The following is a 22,430-nucleotide window of genomic DNA, read 5'->3' on the forward strand; positions in this document are numbered from 1 at the left end:
CTATCCTACGTTTGTGTAGGTTTTTTCCTTTAGTTTTCCTTTTCTGAGGCAAATCTAGTTGATATCCATGATAGGTGTCTTTTAGGACCCAACTTTCAGTGGGCTACTCCATGGGTGTCTTTCAGAACACATTTGAAACCGTCTTATGTTTTGGTTTGGTTGTCAAAGTGAATCCTTTGTTAGTTCCCTTTTCTGTTGAGCGACGACTTCTAGGTTTGTTTTTAGGGAATGTAACAAATTGTTCCTACAAGCTCCGCATTCATTTAAATGTTGTTGTTTTAACCCTATCCCAAACCTTAACTCTTACCTTAACCATTTGGAATGAATGCCTAAACTTAACAGTGGAGTTGTTTTTGTTTTATCTCTATCCCAAACCTTAACCCTTACTCTAATTACTCTGAATTAATTATTCACTTATCCTTCGAAAAGTTACGTACCAACGTCGGATTCTGAAGTCAGACTGTGAGGGCATGTTGCTGTCCCGTCCCGGCACAGCCCCTCTCTCGCTCTCACTCTCACACACACACACACACAGTCTGTCCCAGAATGAATAACACAGACACACACACGTCACATGGGAGGAGGAGCAGAGCAGACAAAGACATGGATACACATACAGTACTAACACACACACACACACACACACACACACACACACACACACACACACACACACACACACACACACACACACACACACACACAGTGCATTGAGACTGTCCCATTTCTATCAGTAGAATGTATGGGGGAGGGGAGCTTAAACAAGGTGCAAGTCAAGGACAGAGGAAAGGGTGAACATTGCACAGAGCATTATCAATACCTCTCTCCCTCGCTCTCTCTCTTGCTTTATCTCTCCCTGTATGGAAACCGTCCTTCATCTAACTCTTTATCTATCTTCCCCCTACTTGGGATATCTTCCTTTCTCATTTTTATTTTTGCCCCTCGCACACAGTCCCCCATTCCCTCTGTCAGGACACTTTCCTCCTATTCTCCCCTCTCTCTCTTCACTCGCTCCTTTGTCCTCCATTCCTCTCCCAGAATGGAGGGGTTGCCTGGCTTCACTTACTTGAGGGGTTGCTATGGTAACACATGGGGGTTTCAGGGAAAGGTGAAGGATGAGCGGCTTAACCTTTTAATCCTCACTGCCCGGTATCCATCAGACAAATTACATTCACATGTAACACGCACACGTAGAGCCGTACAGATCTAGAAAGACTGTCTATAGGTAGTATGTCTATGAATGAAGCCTTGTTCACTATCCTTAATTACATTACATATGCCATATATCTCTCACACAAACAAACACACACCCACTAATGACATTAGAGTCGAGGGGCGCAGACAGATAAGTACAGTAAAGGATAACACACACAGCCACACCCACAGACAGGCAGACACAGACACAGGCAGAGATACCCACAGAGAGAGAGAGAGAGAGAGAGAGAGAGAGAGATACCCACAGAGAGAGAGAGATACCCACAGAGAGAGAGAGAAATGCCCACAGAGAGAGAGAAAGAAAGAGATACCCACAGAGAGAGAGAGAAAGAGAGAGAGAGATACCCACAGAGAGAGAGAGAAAGAAAGAGATACACACAGAGAGAGAGAGAGAAAGAGAGATATACCCATAGAGAGAGAGAGAAAGAGAGAGAGAGAAGAGAGAGATACCCACAGAGAGAGCGAGAAAGAGAGAGCGAGAAAGAGAGAGATACCCACAGAGAGAGAGAGAAAGAGAGAGCGAGAAAGAGAGAGAGAGAGAGAGTTTTAGAGTTGTAAATAGTCTTTATTGGGTCTGGGGGCCCACCACACAATAAATACTCATACAAAACCACAGTTACACATCAATTAAAAACACAACTCCAATTCCTCCTCCACAGTAACTAAACACAACAGCCTCTGTTTATAATAGGCACACTCAACCCTCAGTCTCGCTGCCAAAATTCCCTGCCAACATTCCCTGCAGCATTCCCACCACATCCACAGACCCCTGTTCCCGAATACTGTTCTTTCGGGTCTTCCATATCGCAAATTTTGCTGCCCCTAACACAAAATTAAGCAACACAACTACACCCTTTTGACTGAACCTGTACTTTGGCCCAAATATATACAGTTGGGGAGAGAAAACCTCTCCCAACGTTGAGAACCAATCAGTGATCAGTTCAATCATCCCGACCAACCTGGGACACAGTAAAAACAGATGTGCCAGAGATTCAGACTCAGCACAGAATGGACACCCCTCCCCAACAGTAGGATCCAGGTGTACCAGATGCAGAATGGACACCCCTCCCCAACAGTAGGATCCAGGTGTACCAGATGCAGAATGGACACCCCTCCCCAACAGTAGGGTCCAGGTGTACCAGATGCATGTTGGTGGCTATAGCTCCATGTATTATCCTCCATTGGAGGTCAGCTGTCCTCTTATCAATAGGCAGTTTGTATAATGATCGCCAACAGCCTTTTGGAGAGGCACCTGGACCAAGCACACCCGCCCACCTCGTCGATTTTACCCCTTCCAGGGAAGAGGCATGGGACACCTTTACACATATTCTGTACATGGCCTTCTTTCCCACCTCCTTGAACTCCCCCAGCTCCGGGGTATGGAAGGAAAGCAGCATCCCCACGTCCTCCTCGAATGCCCCCATCGCAGCACTTACAATCAGTGCAGGGAACACATAATCCAGACCCTCCTTCCACCGATCAGAATTGGAAGTGTCAGTCACATACTGCAGATGAAGCACTGGCAAGGAGTCGCAGACCTCAGCGATGACCTTCCTCAGTAGGCGAGCTGATCGGATCCCCGCTCTTTCTCCCAGCTCCTCCAACAAACTGCTCCTGCTCCGCATCAGATGACCCAGCTTGGTACACCCCACGCCTAACAGGCATGAATTTAGGCTAGCTGAACCCAAAAAGAGACTCTTCAAAAAGCCACATCCCTGGTGGCGTGCAGGCCTTACGAGACTTGACAAGGACTCTCCAAGCCTGCTTAACAGACACATAAAATGGAGTCAGGCCAGGCAAATCACCCCCCTCCAGCTATAAGAGGAAAAGGTGCTTGTCTAAGCCCAAACAGCCCGCTCTCCTCATCAATATGTAGGCTGTTTCGACCCAGCTAGAACCGTCTCTGTACAACAATCTCTGGGCTGCTTGAAGCCGGAAAGCCATGATTCTAAAGGAAATGTCCACCAGGCTTTGCCCAACCTCGTGCAGTGGCAGGTACAGGGCTGCAGCTCTTGTATCAGACCTTTTGGTGGCTGCAAAATCATTAGTCTGTGCCACAGGGTAGAGGCAGCAAGATTATTAGCTACCAGGACCCTTCCCCTATAAGACAGCTGGGGCAGAACCCATTTCCATCTTGACAGTCTGGCACACACTTTCTCCACTACACCCTCCCAGTTATTTTTCTGAAAGACATCGGAGCCTAGAAAACCCCCCAAAGTCTTCATCCCATCTCTGCCCCACTGGGGCCCCCCTGGTAACCGTGGAGCGGACCCCTTTTGAAGCCCCCCTGGTAACCGTGGAGCGGACCCCGTTTGAAGCCCCCCTGGTAACCGTGGAGCGGACCCCATCTGAAGCCCCCCTGGTAACCGTGGAGTGGACGCCATCTGAAGCCCCCCTGGTAACCGTGGAGCGGACCCCATCTGAGCTGACCTGCCCACAGCGCTTCACTCTTTCTCCAATTGACTCTAGCTGAGGAGGCCCCCTCATACACCTTTAAAGCGTTTGAGAGAACCTTACTGGTTTCTCTGTGCCAGGTGTAATGAAGGGTCCCACGATAGCACTGTCTGCGTATGCAGATGACGTGATAGTTTTTATTACAGGGAGTGAGGATGTTAAGCTTCTCTCTTAAAAAACAAAGCATTGGTTCAATCACCAGACTATATAACTGCCCTGAAATTGGGCATCCCTGCCTGATGCCCCTTTGGACAGGGATGGGGAAACTCAAACCACCCCCCCACCTTCACCATACACGAAGCCCCAGCATACAGTAAATTCATCCAAGACAAAAAAACATCCCCAAACCCAAAGGCTTTCATTGTTTTAAACAAGTACTGGTGGTCCACACGATCAAAAGCCTTCTCCTGATCCAAAGAAAGTAAACCCACATTTACATCAGACGGTTTACAAATGTCTAAAACATCTCTTATCAGAAACAAATTGTCAACAATAGAGCGATCAGGTACACAGTAGGGCTGGTCCTTGTGGACCAACAATCCCAGATACTCTTTCAACCTGTTTGAGAAACATTTAGAAACAATTTTGTATTCAGCGCACAGCAAAGCAACAGGTCTCCAATTTTTTATGAGAGCCAAATCCCCCTTTTTTGGTAACAGTGAAAGCACCGCACGTTGACAGGATACAGGAAGAGAACCCTCATGAAAAGATTCACACACCACTTCATAAAAATCCTCCCCAATAGACCCCCAAAAGTGCTAATAAAACTCAGATGGTAAACCATTGATGCCAGGGGCTCAACCTGTTGAGAGCTGCAAAACTGCTGTGGACAGCTCTTGCAGTGTAAATGTCAGAGTCCAATGCGACTCTCTGCTCAGGTCCCAATTGAGGAAGACCATGTAACAACTGTTCAGTACACAGAGTCACAATCCTCCGCCTTATAGAGGGCCGAGTAGAAATCCACGGCATGTTGACACATTTCACTGTCATCCGTGGTCACCTTCCCATCAGGGAGACGAAGGCAGACCATCTGTTTACGTTGCAATTTTTTTTTTAAGCGCTAGGAGCATCCATGTCCTTGAGGGAAGCGAAACGAGACCTAATCAAGGCACCCTTCACTCTTTCATGCAGAAACGACCTCGGTTCATGTCTCTTGTCCTGTAAGTTCATGACTAGTCCAGGGTCGTTCTGAGTGAGCAGCTTCAATTCAATAGACTGAATGTCCTGTTCAAGGGCCTTGATAGTCTCTTTAACTTCAGTTTGAGACAGGGCAGTATACTGTTGACAAAATACTCGTATTTGTGCCTTCCCAACCTCCCACCATTGTCTCAAGGACTCACAATTCCCTTTAGTAACCCTCCATTTTTCCCAAAACAACAAAAACCTGTCACAAAACATAACATCATTTAACAATTTAACATTAAAAGACCAGTAAGGTGATGACCTTTGTGGACAGGACAAGTGAATATCAACAGTAACAATATGATGATCAGAGAAACCCACAGGAGTAACGGCACACTTTCCAACCCTACTACAGTATTGCTCAGATACATACAACCTGTCTAACCTTGCTGCACTGACACAACCTTCATTCATTTTTAGCCATGTGTACTGCCTAACTTTTGCATTCCTTACTCTCCACACATCAGAAAGCTCAAACTCAGTTAATAGGCCAGACAGGCAAGTGGCTGACCGCAGGTGAGGTTCTTCAGCGGTGCGATCAACAGTAAAATCCACTGTACAGTTCCAGTCACCCCCTAAAACCATACACCCCTCTTGATCACACTGTCTTAAGGTTTCCTTTATTTGATCAAATATAGCAATACGCTCTGTACCCTCATTAGGAGCATAAACATAAAAAAATAAAAACATAACATCCACCTTGACCAATAAAACCCGACCCTTGACAATCTCTGTTGTACATACCACAGTCACCCCTAAACCTGAGGAAAACAAGATTGCCACTCCAGCACTGAAATTAGTACCGTGACTGAGTACATGCTGCCCCTCCCACCACATACCCCAGTCAACCTCATTTTCCTCATCACTATGTGTCTCTTGTAGGAAAACTACATTAAACCTTTTCTGTTTTATTACTTCTAATACCCAGCGAAACTCATTAAGATAGTGCTTGACATCAACGGCCCTCACTGAGCATGTGCGAACCCCTCTGACTGATAAGGGTGACATCAAGGATGGTGTGTGAACATGTGTGTCATCACCTAATAATCATCCCCTTTACGCATCAACACTCCACTATATTACGCAAAAATATATACAGTTGAAGTCAGAAGTTTACATACACTTAGGTTGGAGTCATTAAAACTTGTTTTTCAACCACTCCACAAATTTCTTGTTAACAAACTATAGTTTTGGCAAGTCGGTTAGGACATGTACTTTGGAGAAATGTCCTCTAGTCTAATGAAACAAAAATAGAACTGTTTGGCCATAATGACCATTGTTATGTTTGGAGGAAAAAGGGGGATGCTCGCAAGCCGAAGAACACCATCCCAACCGTGAAGCACAGGGGTGGCAGCATCATGTTGTGGGGGTGCTTTGCTGCAGGAGGGAATGGTGCACTTCACAAAATAGATGGCATCATGAGGTAGGAAAATGATGTGGATATATTGAAGCAACATCTCAAGACATCAGTCAGGAAGTTAAAGCTTGGTCACAAATGGGTCTTCCAAATGGACAATGACCCCAAGCATACTTCCAAAGTTGTGGCAAAATGGCTTATGGAAAACAAAGTCAAGGTATTGGAGAAGCCATCACAAAGCCCTGACCTCAATCCTATAGAAAAGTTGTGGGTAGAACTGAAAAAGCGTGTGTGAGCAAAGAGGCCTACAAACCTGACTCAGTTACACCAGCTCTGTCAGGAGGAATGGGCCAAAGTTCACCCAACTTATTGTGGGAAGCTTGTGGAAGGCTACCCGAAACATTTGACCCAAGTTCAACAATTTAAAGGCAATGCTATTAAATACGAATTGAATGTATGTAAACTTCTGACCCACTGGAAATGTGTTGAAAGAAATTAAAGCTGAAATAAATCATTTTCTCTACTATTATGCTGACATTTCACATTCTTAAAATAAAAAGGTGATCCTAACTGACCTAAGACAGGGAATTTTTAGGATTAAATGTCAGGATTATATACAGTTGAAGTCGGAAGTTTACATACACCTAACCAACTTGCCAAAACTATAGTTTGTTAACAAGAAATGTGTGGAGTGGTTCAAAAATGTTTTGTAATGGCTCCAACCTAAGTGTATGTAAACTTCCGACTTCAACTGTATATATATACATACTACATGACCTAAAAATATGTGGACACCTGCTCGTCGAACTTGTCATTCCAAAATCATACGGAGTTGGTTCCCCCTTTGCTGCTGTAACAGCCTCCACTCGTCTGGGAAGGCTTTCCACTAGATGTTGGAACATTGCTGCGGGGATTTACTTCCATTCAGCCACAAGAGCATTAGTGAGGTTGGTCACTGATGTAGGGCGATTAGACCTGGCTCGCAGTCGGTGTTCCAATCCATCCCAAAGGTGTTTGATGGGGTTGAGATCAGAGCTCTGTGCAGGCCAGTGAAGATCTTCCACACCAATCTCGACAAACCACTTCTGTGTGTACCACGCACGGGGGCTTGTCATGCTGAATCAGGAAAGGGCCTTCCCCAAACTATTGTCACAAAGTTGGAAGCACAGAATCGTCTAGAATGTCATTGTATGCTGTAGTGCTAAGATTTCCCGCCAAACCCACATTCTTCCGTTGGACTGCCAGATGGCGAAGCGTGATTCATCACTGCAGAGAAAGCGTTGCCACTGCTCCAGAGTCCAATGGCGGTGAGCTTTACATCACTCTAGCCAACACTTGGCATTGTGCATGGTGATCTTAGGCTTGTGTGCGGCTGCTCTGCCGTAGAAACCCATTTCATGAAGCTCCTGACAAACAGTTATTGTGTTGACGCTGCTTCCAGAGGCAGTTTGGAACTCAGTAGTGAGTGTTGCAACTGAGGACAGACTACTTTTACGCAGTATGCGCTTCAGCACTTGGCGGTCCCATTTTGTGAGCTTGTGTGGCCTACCACTTCGCTGCTGAGCCGTTGTTGCTCCTAGACGTTTCCACTTCACAATAACAGCACTTATAGTTGGCTGGGGCAGCTCTAGCAGGGCAGAGATTTGACAAACTGACTTGTTGGAAAGGTGGCATCCTAGGACAATGCCACGTTGAAATTCACTGAGCTCAGTAAGGCCATTCTACTGCCAATGGTTCTCCATGGAGATTGCATGGCTGTGTGCTCGATTTCGTACACCTGTCAGCAACGGGTGTGGCTGAAATAATCCACACATTTTAAGGGGTAACCACATACTTTTGTATATATACGTATACACTGAACAAAAATATAAATGCAATATGTAAAGTGTTGGTCCCATGTTTCAGGAGCTGAAACAAAAGATACCATACATTTTTCATACACACAAAAAGCTAATTTCTCTCAAATTGTGTGCACAAATTTGTTTACATCCCTGTTAGTGAGCATTTCTTTTTTGCCGAGATAACCTATCCAGGTGTGGCAGGTGTGGCATAACATGAAGCTGATTAAAGAGCATGGCCATTGCACAGGTGCACCTTGTGCTGGGGACAATAAAAGGCCACTCTAAAATTGGCAGTTTTGTCACACAACACAACTCCACAGATGTCTCACGTTTTGAGGAAGCGTACAATTGACAAGCTGACGGCAAGAACACTAGCCCAGGACCTCCACATCCGGCTTCTTCACCTGTGGGATTGTTAGAGACCAGCCACCCGGATAGCTGATGAAACTGTGTGTTTGCACAAGCGATGAATATCTTCACAAACTGTCAGAAATCGGCTCAGGGAAGCTCATCTGTGTGCTTGTCGTCCTCACCAGGGTCTTGATCTGACTGCAGTTTGGCGTCGTAATCGACTTCTGCTGACAAATGCTCACTTTCAATGGCCACTGGCACACTGAAGAGTGTGCTCTTCACGGATGAATCCCGGTTTACACTGTACCGGGCAGATGGCAGACAGTATGTATGGCGTTGTGTGGGTGAGCGGTTTGCTGATGTCAACATTGTGAACAGAGTGCCCCATGGTGGCGGTGGGGTTATGTTATGGACAGGCATAAACTACAGACAAAGAACACAATTGTATTTTATCAATGGCAATTTGAATGCTCAGAGATACTGTTACGGGATCCCGAGGCCCATTGTCGTGCCATTCATCACCTCATGTTTCACCATGATAATGCACAGCCCCATGTCACAAGGATCTGTACACAATTCCTGGAAACTGAAAACGTCCCAGTTCTCCCATGGCCTGCATACTCACCGTACATGTCACCAAATGAGCATGTTTGAGATGCTCTGGATCGACGTGTACAACAGCGTGTTCCAGTTCCCGCCAATATCCAGCAACTTCACACAGCCATGGAAGAGGAGTGGGACAATATTCCACAGGCCACAATAAACATCCCGATCAACTCTATGCGAAGGAGATGTGTCACGCTGCATGAGGCAAATGTTGGTCACACCAGATACTGACTGGTTTTCTGATCCACGACCCTACCGTTTTGTTAAGTATCTGTAACCAACAGAGGCATATCTGTATTCCCAGTCATGTGAAATCCATAGATTAAAGCCCAATGAATTGATTTCAATTGATTTTCGATTTCCTCATATGCATGTTGCGTTTCATTTTTGTTCAGTATATATACTGAGTGCACAAAACATTAGGAACACCTGCTCTCTCCAGGAAATAGACTGACCAGGTGAATCCAGGTGAAAGCTTTGATCCCTTATTGATGTCACCTGATAAATATACTCCAATCAGTGTAGAGGAAAGGGAGGAGACAGGTTAAATAAGTATCTTTAAGCCTTGAGACAATTGAGACATGGATTGTGTATATCTGCCATTCAGAGGGTGAATGGGTAAGACAAAATATTTTAAGTGCCTTTGAATGAGGTATGGTAGTAGGTGCCAGGTGCACCGGTTTGAGTGTGTCAAGAACTGCAACACTGCTAGGTTTTCTCACGCTCAACAGTTTCCTGTCCATGTTCCCACGAATTGAGGCTGTTCTAAGGGCAAAAGTTTGGGGTGCAACTCAATATTATGAAGGTGTTCTTAATGTTTTGTACACTATATTCGCTCCATTCTCAAACACATATCCCACATCCCTCTCAGTAACGTCGTTGATAAACCGAGGAGATGTTACTGTAACCTGCAAACCCATTTCTACGACTCGGTGAGGATTGACATAAGGACAGAGGTTGAAATGAAGGGAGGGAGATAGATAGATAGACGCAGTTGTTGTTGTTGTAGGTCTGTAGCAGTCCTCTGCAGAGAACAACTGTATTCACTCCACCCAGTTTTGTGTGTGTGTGTGTGTGTGTGTGTGTGTGTGTGTGTGTGTGGTGTGTGTGTGTGTGTGTGTGTGTGTGTGTGTGTGTGTGTGTGTGTGTGTGTGTGTGTGTGTGTGTGGTGTGTGTGTGTGTGTGTGTGCACTGAGACGTGCTTAAATTCCTGATCACACCCTCTGCCGGAGAGGGTGCAGTAAGCACTGCAGCAATATCCCCACTCCCTGCAGAAACACACACACACTCACAGCTCAGCAAAACCATTACAAACGACATCTTGCAGTCATCATAGAAAAACAGCCATGGAAATGCAGGACAACAGTTCTATTTACCTTCCAGAAACCAATCAACACACAGCAAACAGAGGAAGAGATGGAGGGAAAGAGAGAGTGAGGGCAGAGAGAGGGAAAGAGAGTGAGGTGAGAGAGAGAAAGAGAGAGTGAGGGCAGAGAGAGGGAAAGAGAGTGAGGTGAGATAGAGAAAGAGAGAGAGAAAGAGAGAGTGAGGGCAGAGAGAGGGAAAGAGAGTGAGGTGAGATAGGGAAAGAGAGAGAGGCAGACAAGAGACAGAGACACGGTGAGAAAACAGCCAAACAGACAGCAGTGTTGTCAGCAGAGGCGCTTGGGACAGAGAAGAGGGACGTCATTTGCAAATACGGCTCTATTCTGGGGATCATTTCAGGCCGCACCCCTGGCAGGGAGCTAGGAAGCACCATCAGAACACGGTGTGACCTGCCAACAGACAGGACGCGTGTGTGCGCGTGGGCACATGCATGTGTGCTTGTGTGTATGTGTCCATCCACACACATTCTTAAAGAAGCGTCACAAATCCAGTTTAATGCCTAAATCAGAAGCACCTCAACTGCCAGCAACTGCCAGAGTCGCAAAGAAGCAAAAAAAAAACACACACACATACACTACAATACCCTAACGCTAAGGGCATTAAAGGGTCAGGCTAATTCCTCCGTCACTGTCAGGGTGTATTAATGGCAATGTTAATCAGACACCTAGAGCCACACACACACACACACACACACACACACGCATTCACGCACACCGACACACACACTCACACTTACACACAGCACACAGGACAGGCGCCTGTTGAAGTCAATAACGCTTATCCTCTGAATCAAAGTCCACCTCATCCCCCCTGCTTTGGCTCAGATCGGCTCTGCCGGGCTTGTCTGGGATGGGATTGGACGGGCTTAGTCCTGCCATGAGCCGTTTAACATGCAGCAGAGCACTGCCAAACATCACCCATCAACATGCATGGCTGGAGTGTTATCGCGAGTATTTTGTATGTGTGAATGTATATGCAGAGTGTGTGTGTGTGTGTGCGTGAGAAGAGGTGATGGCACCGCTGGGGTCCCTGACTGACAGACTATGCCCATCTGCAGCGGGGCACCAAAACTGGCACCAACAACCTGGCTACTGGTGCCAGCCACATCTGAGCCCCCACACCCAACCACAACCATTACTTCAACCCCTAGCCAACCTCTATCCCTCTGAACCAACCCTGTCTCTGTAATATGAGAGAGAGAAAAAATGGCGTGCAGGAATATAGACACAGTCTTATGACCATCGACATCAACACAAAGCAATACACAGTAGGCAATAAAGCAAATACACACAGAGAACCGTGTAATGGACAACCCACACACACTCACTAGCGCTCCCTCTTACTAGCTTGTTCACATAAAACCAAGACATGTTGCAAATGAACTGGTGCACACACACACACAGACACATAGATATCATGAATCTGCGTGTCCCTTACCAGCCACCTGCTGATGTGTTCAGTGTGCCCCTCCTCCTTCCTCCTTTGTAGTCAGTCAGTGAGGGTGTCAGACAGTCAGGCTAGAACAGTGTACATCCATCCATCCCAGGAGAGAGCAGCAGGCGGTCGGTCAGCCCGGTTAGACAGCAGGAGACGGGAAGAGAGAGTGTGACCAGGCAGAACACACTGTCTATCTATCCCTCCGCGTCCTCACAATAACAGGGGAAAGACAGCTCTCGGTCAGTCAGAGAACCAGAGAGAGAGAGAGAGAAACAGAGAGAGACAGAGAGAGACAACAGCCCCAGTAGCTACAGGCACCAGCGTGACTGAGCAGGGATACAGGACAATAATAGGCATCGTCTCCTCAGGAAAGGATGGATAAAGGAGGAATGAGGGGAAGACGAGGAGGGGGGGGGAGCGACCGATTGATGCAACGGAGCATGCCCAGTCGAAAATGCCAGGGTATTTAAATGTCACATGAGCCCATCCAGGCTGCAGTCCTTCTGTAAAGCAGTGAAGATAGAGAGAGATGGAGGGGAGCGGGAGGGATGGAGGAAGAACGACAGAGAGGGAGGGGGAGAGAGTGATTTTTGGATCGGTGGTGGGTGGTGACGTCACGGCTGTTCAAACCTCCTTTCATTAGAGCGAGAGAGAGAGAGAAAGAGGGAGACCTGTAATCTCATCCTAGGCCCCACCCCCAGGCATCCCAGTGAGCCAATGAGGTGACAGTATTGGTCAGTCCCCCCAGGATGTCCCTGCAGGAGAGGCACATTACCTCAGAAGAATAGAGTTCTCAGAAGGACAAAAGAAGAAGGACAAAAGGAGATCAGCTAACAGACAGTGTAATGGAAAGAACACAATGCAGATCAAACTTTGAGCTTAAAGGCCACACATGTCATATGAGAAAATATAGACAAATCTCAATTTAACTGGTTAAGATTTGATCAGTTCTTCATATTTTGATAATGCTGTAACCACAAAAACCGGGGAGGACATACACTTATTAAACTAATGAAATCTGCAATCAACCTGCTTTGGGCGTATTCAACTACACATTTTCACCATTTCTACCAATAATAAATGGACATATACTTAGTGTGTGCTACTTGGTTTGCAAAAAAAGGCTAGTGCAATGAATTTCAATTCGTTCATATACATATTGGTCATGTTATTACACTGCAAATAACCATTTCTGGTTGTCTTCAGCTGAAAACCATTGCGCAGTGACCGTTCTCTCCATTCCATAGACTGGTCGTTTGTCTCTATGGCTCGACTGGTGCACTGTAATGACTGTTACAACAAGCACGAGCGACCTCTAGTGGTTGAGAATGATTACTTGAGAATATGGCTCTCTCCTGTGGGCATGAAAGTAACTACAACAAAATACCACTGACAATATCGTTTCGCACTAAAAGGATTGCAATCAATAACGTGTAAAGGATCTGCATAAGGATACGTCTATAGGATCTCCATATATACAGCCACCAATCTCATACCTCATTTTAAGTGCCTCTACAAGGATTGGGTCCAAATCAGTCCTAAAAATATGATAATCTTGCTATAATCCTTTCCAGGCAGAGTATGCCTGTGATGTTTTGGGGAGACCGTCTGACAGCTGTCTGCATCTGTGCATCTTCTTTTATCTTACTGCACCGCTCACATTGTTGACTGGCTCCAGTTGCTAGAGATTGCACTACCGCTGACTATATTAAATACTGGGGCCTAGTACAGGTCCGGTGCATGTAACGTTACAGGACGTTCAGAAAGAAACGTGCTGCGTAAAACTACAAATCACCTTGCTTAAGTAACTACTCATTATTATTTGTAGATCAGTCACAATTTACCCACAACGCGCCATCGTGTTGATGGTGCAGTACCATTTTATAACGACGGTGACCGTAGTCATCTGGTGTGTCCAGGAAGAATAACGGATCTCCCAATTCTTCCTCCCTCCAGTGTCGGTGGGTGTCAACATTCAAACCAAATAAGACCAGCAAATTATTCTTTAAAACGAGGAGATGTGGCGCAAGAAAAGAGACAGAAACATTGTTCATAATTGAAGATTTATTTTCACTGAATATTAATTCAAAATGTATATTATAAGGGACAGTGTAGAACTACTAACTCATCCTAAAATATTTTACAAAAATAAATCAATTTCATGTTAACTGTATTGACTAAAAGAACACCAAGTTAAATTAGTTATATTTTTCAGTTCCCAAGCATCTTTTATATATTTGATTTTCTCCATGATACTGTGAATCACTTCAGAACAACGTGCATTTCACATCCCTGCTTTCTTTCCAACCTGGTTACACCAGCGATGAACCCTTTTAGCCACATAGGAGAAATTAACCCCTCAAAATGAGTAACACAACACTGGGTCCGTACAGGCATTACAGGGTTAATAAATAGTGGGGATAGGTCGTCTATAAAATGGAGGAGTCGTAGAGCGCTTGCTTTCCTCGTCTCCTTTCCTAGATGACCACTGATAGATGCAAGCTCTGGAGAAGGGAAACGCATTACTGAAGAAAACCTATTGGTGCAAAACTGTAAATAGATTAAAGCAATATTGTTTTGTTAGAGGAAACCACAGTGAGGACTAAGGGAGGTAGACGAGGAGGCCACTAAAGATGCATTGATCATGCAAATCATTTCACTTCACCCTTACCCATAAGCATTCACTTCGGCCTTTACTGATCATTGGCTTGCAGCCAGAGAGAAATTATTTTTTTACTTTTTTTATCTTGCCTTGTACATTACTGTATAGGTCACAAGCAGAGCAATGCTATTGTCTATTCTATGATGGTTAGTGTATTCATACTGTGGGCTGTTATGAGGAAATCTACAGGTGTAAATACTGGAAGAGCCAGTTGAGGGCAGAGGTGGGTTATCTTTGCAGTTAGCTAATAATACATGGGATAGAACTGAAGTCAATGGCTAATGAACGAAACCAGGAAGAGCCCACAACAACACAGGCTTGATTTCAACACTTTTACCATCAATACAGTATAGAGGCTTGCTTTACACGTCAACATACTGTAGGTTTACACCCTCGGCTTATGATCAAATAGAACACTTTCAACATTCGGGTGCTTGTTACGGCTTAGAGGAAGCATTGAATTATTTATTTTTCTTCTGTTATTTCAAACCAGGTTTGTTTTCCAAAAGCTCTTAACAAACCCGATTCAGCTCTGGGGAGCAGTGTGACATTTGGCTATGGGTGCTCAGGGGGATAATACTGAACATTTTAAATACTGAACACGACAGCAGGCACGGCCTGGGATCAGGTTAACATGAAACAGAACACTACCAGGCAGAGACCCAGATAGCATGCGTCAGATAGAGAAGGACGGCGCAACACCGAAAGGTTCAGTAAACTCAACGGGACTACAAAAATGTTTTGAATCCATTTTAAAACTAAAAGAAACAGTCTTAGCTGAAGTGTAGAGTTCTGCGTTTCAGTCAGGTTACTGAGCACACAGCCCAGCAGGAAGACCTGCTCTGTGTTCGACTGAGTTTCTCCCACTGGAACCAGTAAGCCCTTATACCTTTACATTACCAGCACTCCTTCTAGTTAGCAGTCATCCTGAATCACATCGGAAATTAGGTCATCACTCCACTGAGGTTAAAGAAAAACAGCAAACGATCAGGAAGAGGGCAGTGAAGAGAGGGAGCAAGTCTTTTATCACATCTTCCCCAACACTCCAGCCTGACGGTAAGGGGGGGGGGTGAGGAGGGATGGAGTGTATGGGGGTTCTCAACCGCTCTGATGTAATCTTTTCTACACACCCAGGTTGAAGATGAGGTTTGGGGGTCGACAGGGAAGGGGATGAAGCATGACTTAGAAGTTCTGATGCATTCTGTTGAAGATGGGACTGGTGCTACAGGGGTCACAGAGAGACAAGACAGATGATCAGAAGTGTTGTAGGACATTAGGGGTCAGAGGTCAGGGGTGAGGATCAGTTGTAGTGCTGTAGTCTCTGGTAGACGGCTACGCGGAAGGTAGTGCTGAGGACGTAGCCGATGCCGTCCTCCACATCCTGAACGCGCCGGAGGAAACGAGCGCGGTCTCTGGCTAGCTCCTCCCACGGCCCGCACCGGTCCTCGTCATCCTCGCTGGCGTAGAACTCCTCCACCGTGTCACAGAAACACACCTGGAGTACGACAGAACATCATAAGAATCAGCTTGACATACGACTACAACCTCCTCACTAAAACACACCTGCAGGATACAGAGACAACAGAGATCTCAACTTTCAACACGTCACTGAAACTACATTTCAGCTTAAAATGAAATGCGTTGCTTAACACCCGGGGGATATTTAATTAAAAAGCATCACTGGGTTATATTCCTAAATATTCTGAAAGGACTGCAGGACAACGCATCCAAAATCCTGGACTACAATTATGTCCAAAAACACTTCCATTAGAAACTGTAGGCCTAAACCCAGACATTCACACACGGAAAAATCACACTTGCTCCAGCTCTCTGCACATATGACTTTTTTTCCCTCCAAACTCACTATACATCTAGCCTGCTACAGCAGCAACCATACGGGCAGAAGCAGAAATTGGAGGCGAAGTGAGAGAGAGGCAAAGAGGGGTAAAGAAGCTGAATCAGTATCACCATGAAATGACTGTTTGATGGATGGCCTGTAGCGCATCACAGACGCACTAAAAATCACCTGCATAAAGCAGCAACCCACTGAGCACTGCAGACTGGGAGCGACTGACATACACTATTCAGAGCGGAGGTTATTAACTAAAGATGAAAGACACTGCAATGTGCTTGTCATGGGCTGGAGGGCTGTGAAAACGTTGCAGGAGCGAGGTGGTTATGAGCTGACGCTCCAAGCCAGAGAAATGGAGAAGAAAGAAAAAAATAAGGCCGTCAGAGAAATCTCTTTCCCTCCCACTTGTCTTGCCCAGTTATCACTGTTGCTAAGTAACGTGGCAGTTCTGTGCTCATAATAGGGGGGATAATGTCACAGAACAGGCATGGAGAATGAAGCCTGAGCATTAAAAAAGATATCCGTGGGATTGTGCATTGGTGATTAAGTCTACTCCCATGGTGATGGTCTTCAATTCCACTATCTTGGAAAAGCACGTTTCCACAGCTCTCACTGCCATCGGTTTAACAGCTGTCAATTTGCTGTCCTACGGTCTGCTTAAGCCCCATGACTGACTCATAGCATTAGACTCCATTTGATTAGAAATGTCTAGAATGAAAGATGCTTTCCCAGCAGTTGTAGAGCTCCAGAGGTTCTCTAAAAACCCACTCTGTGTCTCTCGGCCGAGTCTCCCTGGAGACGTAAACATGCTACGCTCTTTTCCCTGTCTGCATGCTGACTGACTAGACGCCAACGTTCTAAATCCAGCACACACGCGCACACACACACAGAATGACACTGGTTCAACAACCAGCATAAGAATTTCTCTGACAGTGATATAGCCACATTGGCTATGGAGCTTGAACGATGCGCTACGTCGCTAACAGAGGAAAATTGTATTTGTTTTCATGAATGGAGGGCACAAGCTTTTAGGGCACTAAACTTGACTACTGCACCAACTCAGATGACTGATGATTGGTTCAAATAAATGGATAATATGATGATAGTTGGAGCTGTATTGTTAGATTTCAGTGCAGCCTTTGATGTTAAATAGTTTTTGACAAAAAAAAAGTGACTTGCTATGGCTTTACATCACCTGCCATCAAATCGTTGGAGTTATTTATCCAATAGAACCCGGAGAGTGTTTTTCAATGGAAGCGTCTCTAACGTACAATATGTACAGTGCAGTGTCCCTCATGGCCGCTGCCTTGGGCCGTTACTCGTCTCTATTTTTACAAATGATTTGCCGCTGGTCTTACACCAAGCTAGAATGACTATTTATGTGGCTGATTCCACAATCTACATGTCAGCACCCAACGCCAGTGAGCTCACTGAAATTCTAAATAAGGAGTTACAGTCAGTATCAGAATGGGTGATTAATAATAAACTGGTCTTAAATACGTCTAAAACCAAAAGCATTGTATTTGGCTCAAAACATTCTCTAAGAGCTAAACCTCAACTGGAGATGTGACCATTGAGCAAGTTGAGGAAGCTAAACTCCTAGGTATAACAATGGATGGTCAATTATCATGGGCAAGTCATTTTGCTAAAGCTGATGTGAAGATATGTCTGTTAGAAAAAAGAAAGTTGTTCAGCATTTCTTACGCAAAAATCAACTGTACTAGTCGTTCAGGCTCTGGTCCCATCTTGATTACTGTCCGGTAATATGGCCAAGTGCAGCAAAGAAAAACCTAGCAAAGCTGCAGCTGGCTCAAAACAGAGCAGCACGTCTTGCCCTTAACTGCACACACAGAATGAACAGCAACATGCATGCCAGTCTTCCCTGGTTGAGGCTTGACGAGAGATTAACTGCTTGTCTTCTAGTTACGAGAAATATTACTGTGACCAAAATGACAGATTGTCTGCATAATCAATTAACATTCAGCTCAGACACCCAGAAATAACCCACAAGACATACCACCTGGGGTCTCTTTAGGTCCAAAACAAATTCAGGGCAACGCAGTTTTATACAGAGCCGTGATTGCATGGAACTCACAATTGCGCAAGCAAACAGCATAATTACTTTAGAAAAACAGATTTTTAAAAAACAAAAAACTAATGGAATGGCAGGGACTGTGAGTGGACATGCACACGTGGACACATTCTTGAGTGGTAATTGTTTGTATACTTTTTTGGATGCATTGTTTGTATATCTTATTTTACATTTGTGTGACATTCGTTTTCTTTTCTTGGTCACATCACCTCACTCACATGGCCAGGGAAAACTCCTGGACCCATCTATGAACGATAAAATGGGGCGTGGCAGAGTGTAACATACTGTCATAATACATCAAGTACACTACAGGAGATAAAATACTTCCTCTTCAGCTACTCATTAACAAATACAGCCGTTTCTGACTGCTGAGTGGGAAGATTCAATACATGACTCAATGGATTTCCGCATTTTATAACAGTCACAGGAATGCGAGTGACCAAGGTCCACAGATGACAATTTGACTGATAAGAATAGGACTACCTACAATTCCTTGAAAAACATGTATAAGGAAGAGACGTATAACAGTGTGTGTAAACATTATTTAGGCCTATTACGAACTCTCCACTAGAGAGAGCAGTGTCTCAAGTCATACTGACCTTTTTTACTGTGACACAGCCCATGGTGGTGATCTCTGGGATGGACAGGGTCTCTGAGAAGCCACTATCTAGCCTCTCCTCCGCTGCCTCTTTCTTGTACTGGGGAGGCGAGTGGCTCTGTCCCTGTTCATGACGAGGGGAGCATGGGGTTGTCTTGCTGCTCCTCTTACTGCGCGCCCCTGTCCCTGCACCTGTTTTAGCCCCTGTCGGCTCTCTAGTCCTGAGCGGGACCTGGAAGTTGAAAGGGCTGTAGGGGTCTGAGGAGGAGCTGAAGGAGTTCCACAGCCTCAGGCTCTCAGCCTCATCCACCTCACCGCTGCTGGACTCATCCCCAGAGCCAAACTCCTCCGCAGGAGAGGAGGAAGAGGAGAAGGGAGAGGGGGGTTGCTCTGGAGGGGAGGCTTGAAGGGAGCAGGCTGCTGTGGCTGTAGAGGTGGACAGGACTGTTCTAGGGCTGGTGAGGAGGGGGGCAGTAAAGTTTTGGGGGTTATAGGGATCATTGCTTTGGCACAGTGAGTTCCACAGTCTCTCCGTTTTTGAGTCTGGCCGCTCGGAATCGGATGCATCCTCCTCATCTTCATCTAGCACCTCGGAATCTGAGAATTGTGACGAGCTGTCACCGTCGAAACCATCATCATCCTCGCTGAGCGAGTCGTCTGATTGGCTGTCATCACTGCAGGGGCTGCCCATGATGTAGGCGATAGCCTTGTTACTGCACCGAGGTGTGGAGGGGGGCGCAGCGGACGCCATTTCCTCTTCCTCAGAGTCTGTGACGTCCGAGTCCTCAACCTCCTCCTCCCCTTCCATCCCTCCTGTGAAGGCCGTCTCACCCAATTCTCCCTCCGGCTCCCTCTTACCAGAGCTCCCCTGTGTTGGTGTGTCTGTCTCTTTTCTCTCTGTGATCCCCTGTAGCTCTTCACAGGGAAGCCTCAACATGTACAGTCTGGAGGTAGAGTGTTCTTCTTCCAGACTGGAATAGCCATTATCCTGGTCAGGGGTGAGAACTGACAACTCACTGAAGGCAGTGACAGCTGCAACACTGACAATATGACTTCTGAAACAGACTGTTTCCCGGTGATCTAAGGGGAGAGATTCTGTCCGGCTTCCATTGTTCGTTGGCTCCTCTTTGTGGCAGAAGGGTCCAGTCCTTTCGCCACCATTGCACTGTACAAACAGCTCTGTTGGCATGGTAACGGCGGCCTTTGTGCCACACTCTGGTTGACGACAATGGACGTTGCGGTTGTGATTGTTTTCCACAGCACTCTCTCTGCTCGACGACAAATTTGACAGCAACCCTTGAGCACTGTCATCGGTTCCCCAAAGCCCGCCCCACCATTTACCATCGGTACTACTCTTTGCCCTGGCTGTCACTGCGTCTGATGAAAAACTATCCCCGCCAAGGACGTGCCCTTGCTTGGCGTGTTTCATTTCCTGAGACGACGCTGCGTTCAACAAAACTTTACCGAGAAAACCGGTTGCGAGGTATCCTACCGGAGTTTGCCTTAAATGTAAGTCCATTTCAGCAGCATTTCGAATCCCTAACTCGCTAAGAGAATCTGCTGTCAACCAATTCATACTACTATAACCTGACGCTGGTAGCCCATGCTGGTATTGCAGGTATGGTAGGTGGTGTGCATGGTGCGGAGTTCCAGGCAATATGTCATCCAGTTGTCCTAAAAACGCACTTTCTGCCTCTACAAAGTTCTGCTTGAAATCCCAACTGACCCACCCTGACACACTGTCGGCCAGGGCAGGATTCCGAGGGCGCCCTGGTAAATAATTTTGCAGAAATGACAGGGCAGGCCTAGAAATCACGGAGAACATGCCCATCAACGAGCTGTTCTGGTTTGGTTGCCGGAGAGAGGCCACGGCGTGCCCGGCGGCAGTGGATGGAGGTGTCTGCACCCCAGAAAAGTATTCCCCGCGATTCATGTTCCTAAACATTCGTACTACTGGCTTGTGGCAAACAAATTGTCGCTATGCAAGATAACTAAATGAGTAGTTTTAATAAAGAATACCAATTGACTGCTTGCCGTTGTGCAGTTTGTCTAAAGCGTTTTGGTTAGCTAACGTTGCTGTAGCTAGCTAACTAAGTTAAGTACACGTCCAGGAGCAACGTTAACACGTTGTTATGAAACAACTAACGTTAGCTTAAGTCCATTACGACCAAACTTAGGTCTGGCAATCAAGGATAGCAAGAACTTACAACTTGGTAGCTAGTTTTCACAGCTGTTACAGGCTAGGTAACGTTAACCAACGACGTTATCTTGATTTGAGATTGTTCGTTTCGTTGGCAGTTGTCGTTAGCGACCAAATCTGGTAATTTAGCTAGTAACTTGGTGTGCATTTCAGATCAGTGAAAATGCCATTACGATCCCTTATCCATTACAGAAGGTTAGCAATAGCATACCGGTTAGCTCTCCTTAGGTTCCTGGATAGCATCGTCCATGTTGTCCGCGACTCTCATATTCTTTCGCGCAGTAAGATTCGTAAAAACAGCGGTCGTCGTGACGGTAGAAACGGAGCAGAGACTTGACGAGTCATAACATAGGGATAAATCCAAGTCCAACGATGATATAAGAGCCATTTTTGGTCTTGCCTGGAGAAAAAGCTGGTTGAATTCCAGCACGTAAACTAGAACTTAAACTAAGTTAGCTACTAACACTAACCAATGGAGGTTTTGCGCCACAATCAGTAGTCTGAAAAAGAGACTTCAACGAACGGACTATATGTATATTCACTCGCTACATTGAACCTAATCGAATGCCACCGTAAGACAAATAATAGTCTTATCTAGATATCAACTAAATATATTATTTCGCTGTAATAATTCAGGGTTATATTTCTCCTATTTTCTCAATCGTTGTTTCATTTCCTTGTGCGGCTGCTCATTTGCCCGCTTTTCACAAGAGGATTTCGTCAGAAACTTTAGGGGGCGTCGTGAAAGAGCCTTTGTAGAACTGTTTTAGGGACCGTCGCAGAGTTACCGGCGTCAGTAAACCACATAGGCGGTGTTGCAAGACACGCAGTGTCCCGGTTATATAATGAAGTGAATCCAAGTCCCGACTCCTGCAGTGTATAGAAAAAGCCCAGTGTGACAGGTGTTGAATTGGTGATACTTCACACTGAATAAAAAAATATTGGGTTTCAAGATAAACTGAATAGTTACAAATATTGCATCTTAAAAATAGGAGTTTGTGTCATACGTTTTGCATAGGGTATAGTATTTCTGAAATCAACCCATACATCAGGACTTGGAATGAGATATAGACCCCTATAGGCCTACTAGTGTGTTTAGCATCAAGTTAACATTCCACTCTGTTGCCCTCCAGATGCAGAAGGCCTATGGATGGCTACTATACTGACACAGCACACAACAGCAATAGCCTATCTTTC

General features: G+C 45.7%; 2 protein-coding genes across 2 annotated transcripts in view; both read right to left on the reverse strand.

The window, feature by feature from the left end:
- LOC115142937 (pleckstrin homology domain-containing family A member 6-like) overlaps positions 1–12,044 on the reverse strand; it is a 180,060-nt gene extending 168,016 nt beyond the window's left edge. Inside the window, exon 1 of the mRNA XM_029682819.2 lies at positions 11,830–12,044. The gene's annotated coding sequence lies outside the window, so the exon portion shown is untranslated. The remainder of the gene's footprint in view (positions 1–11,829) is intronic.
- Positions 12,045–13,875: 1,831 nt separating this feature from the next.
- LOC115142938 (protein phosphatase 1 regulatory subunit 15B-like) lies at positions 13,876–21,954 on the reverse strand. Its single transcript, XM_029682825.2, has 2 exons — positions 19,035–21,954; positions 13,876–15,986 (listed from the first exon to the last, which is right to left on the reverse strand). Exons 1-2 carry the CDS (start codon positions 20,976–20,978, stop codon positions 15,792–15,794), a joined length of 2,139 nt encoding a protein of 712 aa, XP_029538685.1. The 5' UTR covers positions 20,979–21,954; the 3' UTR covers positions 13,876–15,791.
- Positions 21,955–22,430: the final 476 nt, after the last annotated feature.

The sequence above is a fragment of the Oncorhynchus nerka genome, linkage group LG15 (assembly GCF_034236695.1).
Source record: "Oncorhynchus nerka isolate Pitt River linkage group LG15, Oner_Uvic_2.0, whole genome shotgun sequence".
In the NCBI taxonomy this organism is placed as follows: Eukaryota; Metazoa; Chordata; class Actinopteri; order Salmoniformes; family Salmonidae; genus Oncorhynchus; species Oncorhynchus nerka.

Excerpts from the sequence above, each read along its gene's own strand:
- LOC115142938 (XM_029682825.2), bottom strand. The coding sequence starts at position 20,978 with ATGTTTAGGAACATGAATCGCGGGGAATACTTTTCTGGGGTGCAGACA. Across the intron at positions 15,987-19,034 it reads GCTGTGTCACAGTAAAAAAG|GTGTGTTTCTGTGACACGGT; the intron begins GTCAGTATGACT and ends GTCGTACTCCAG.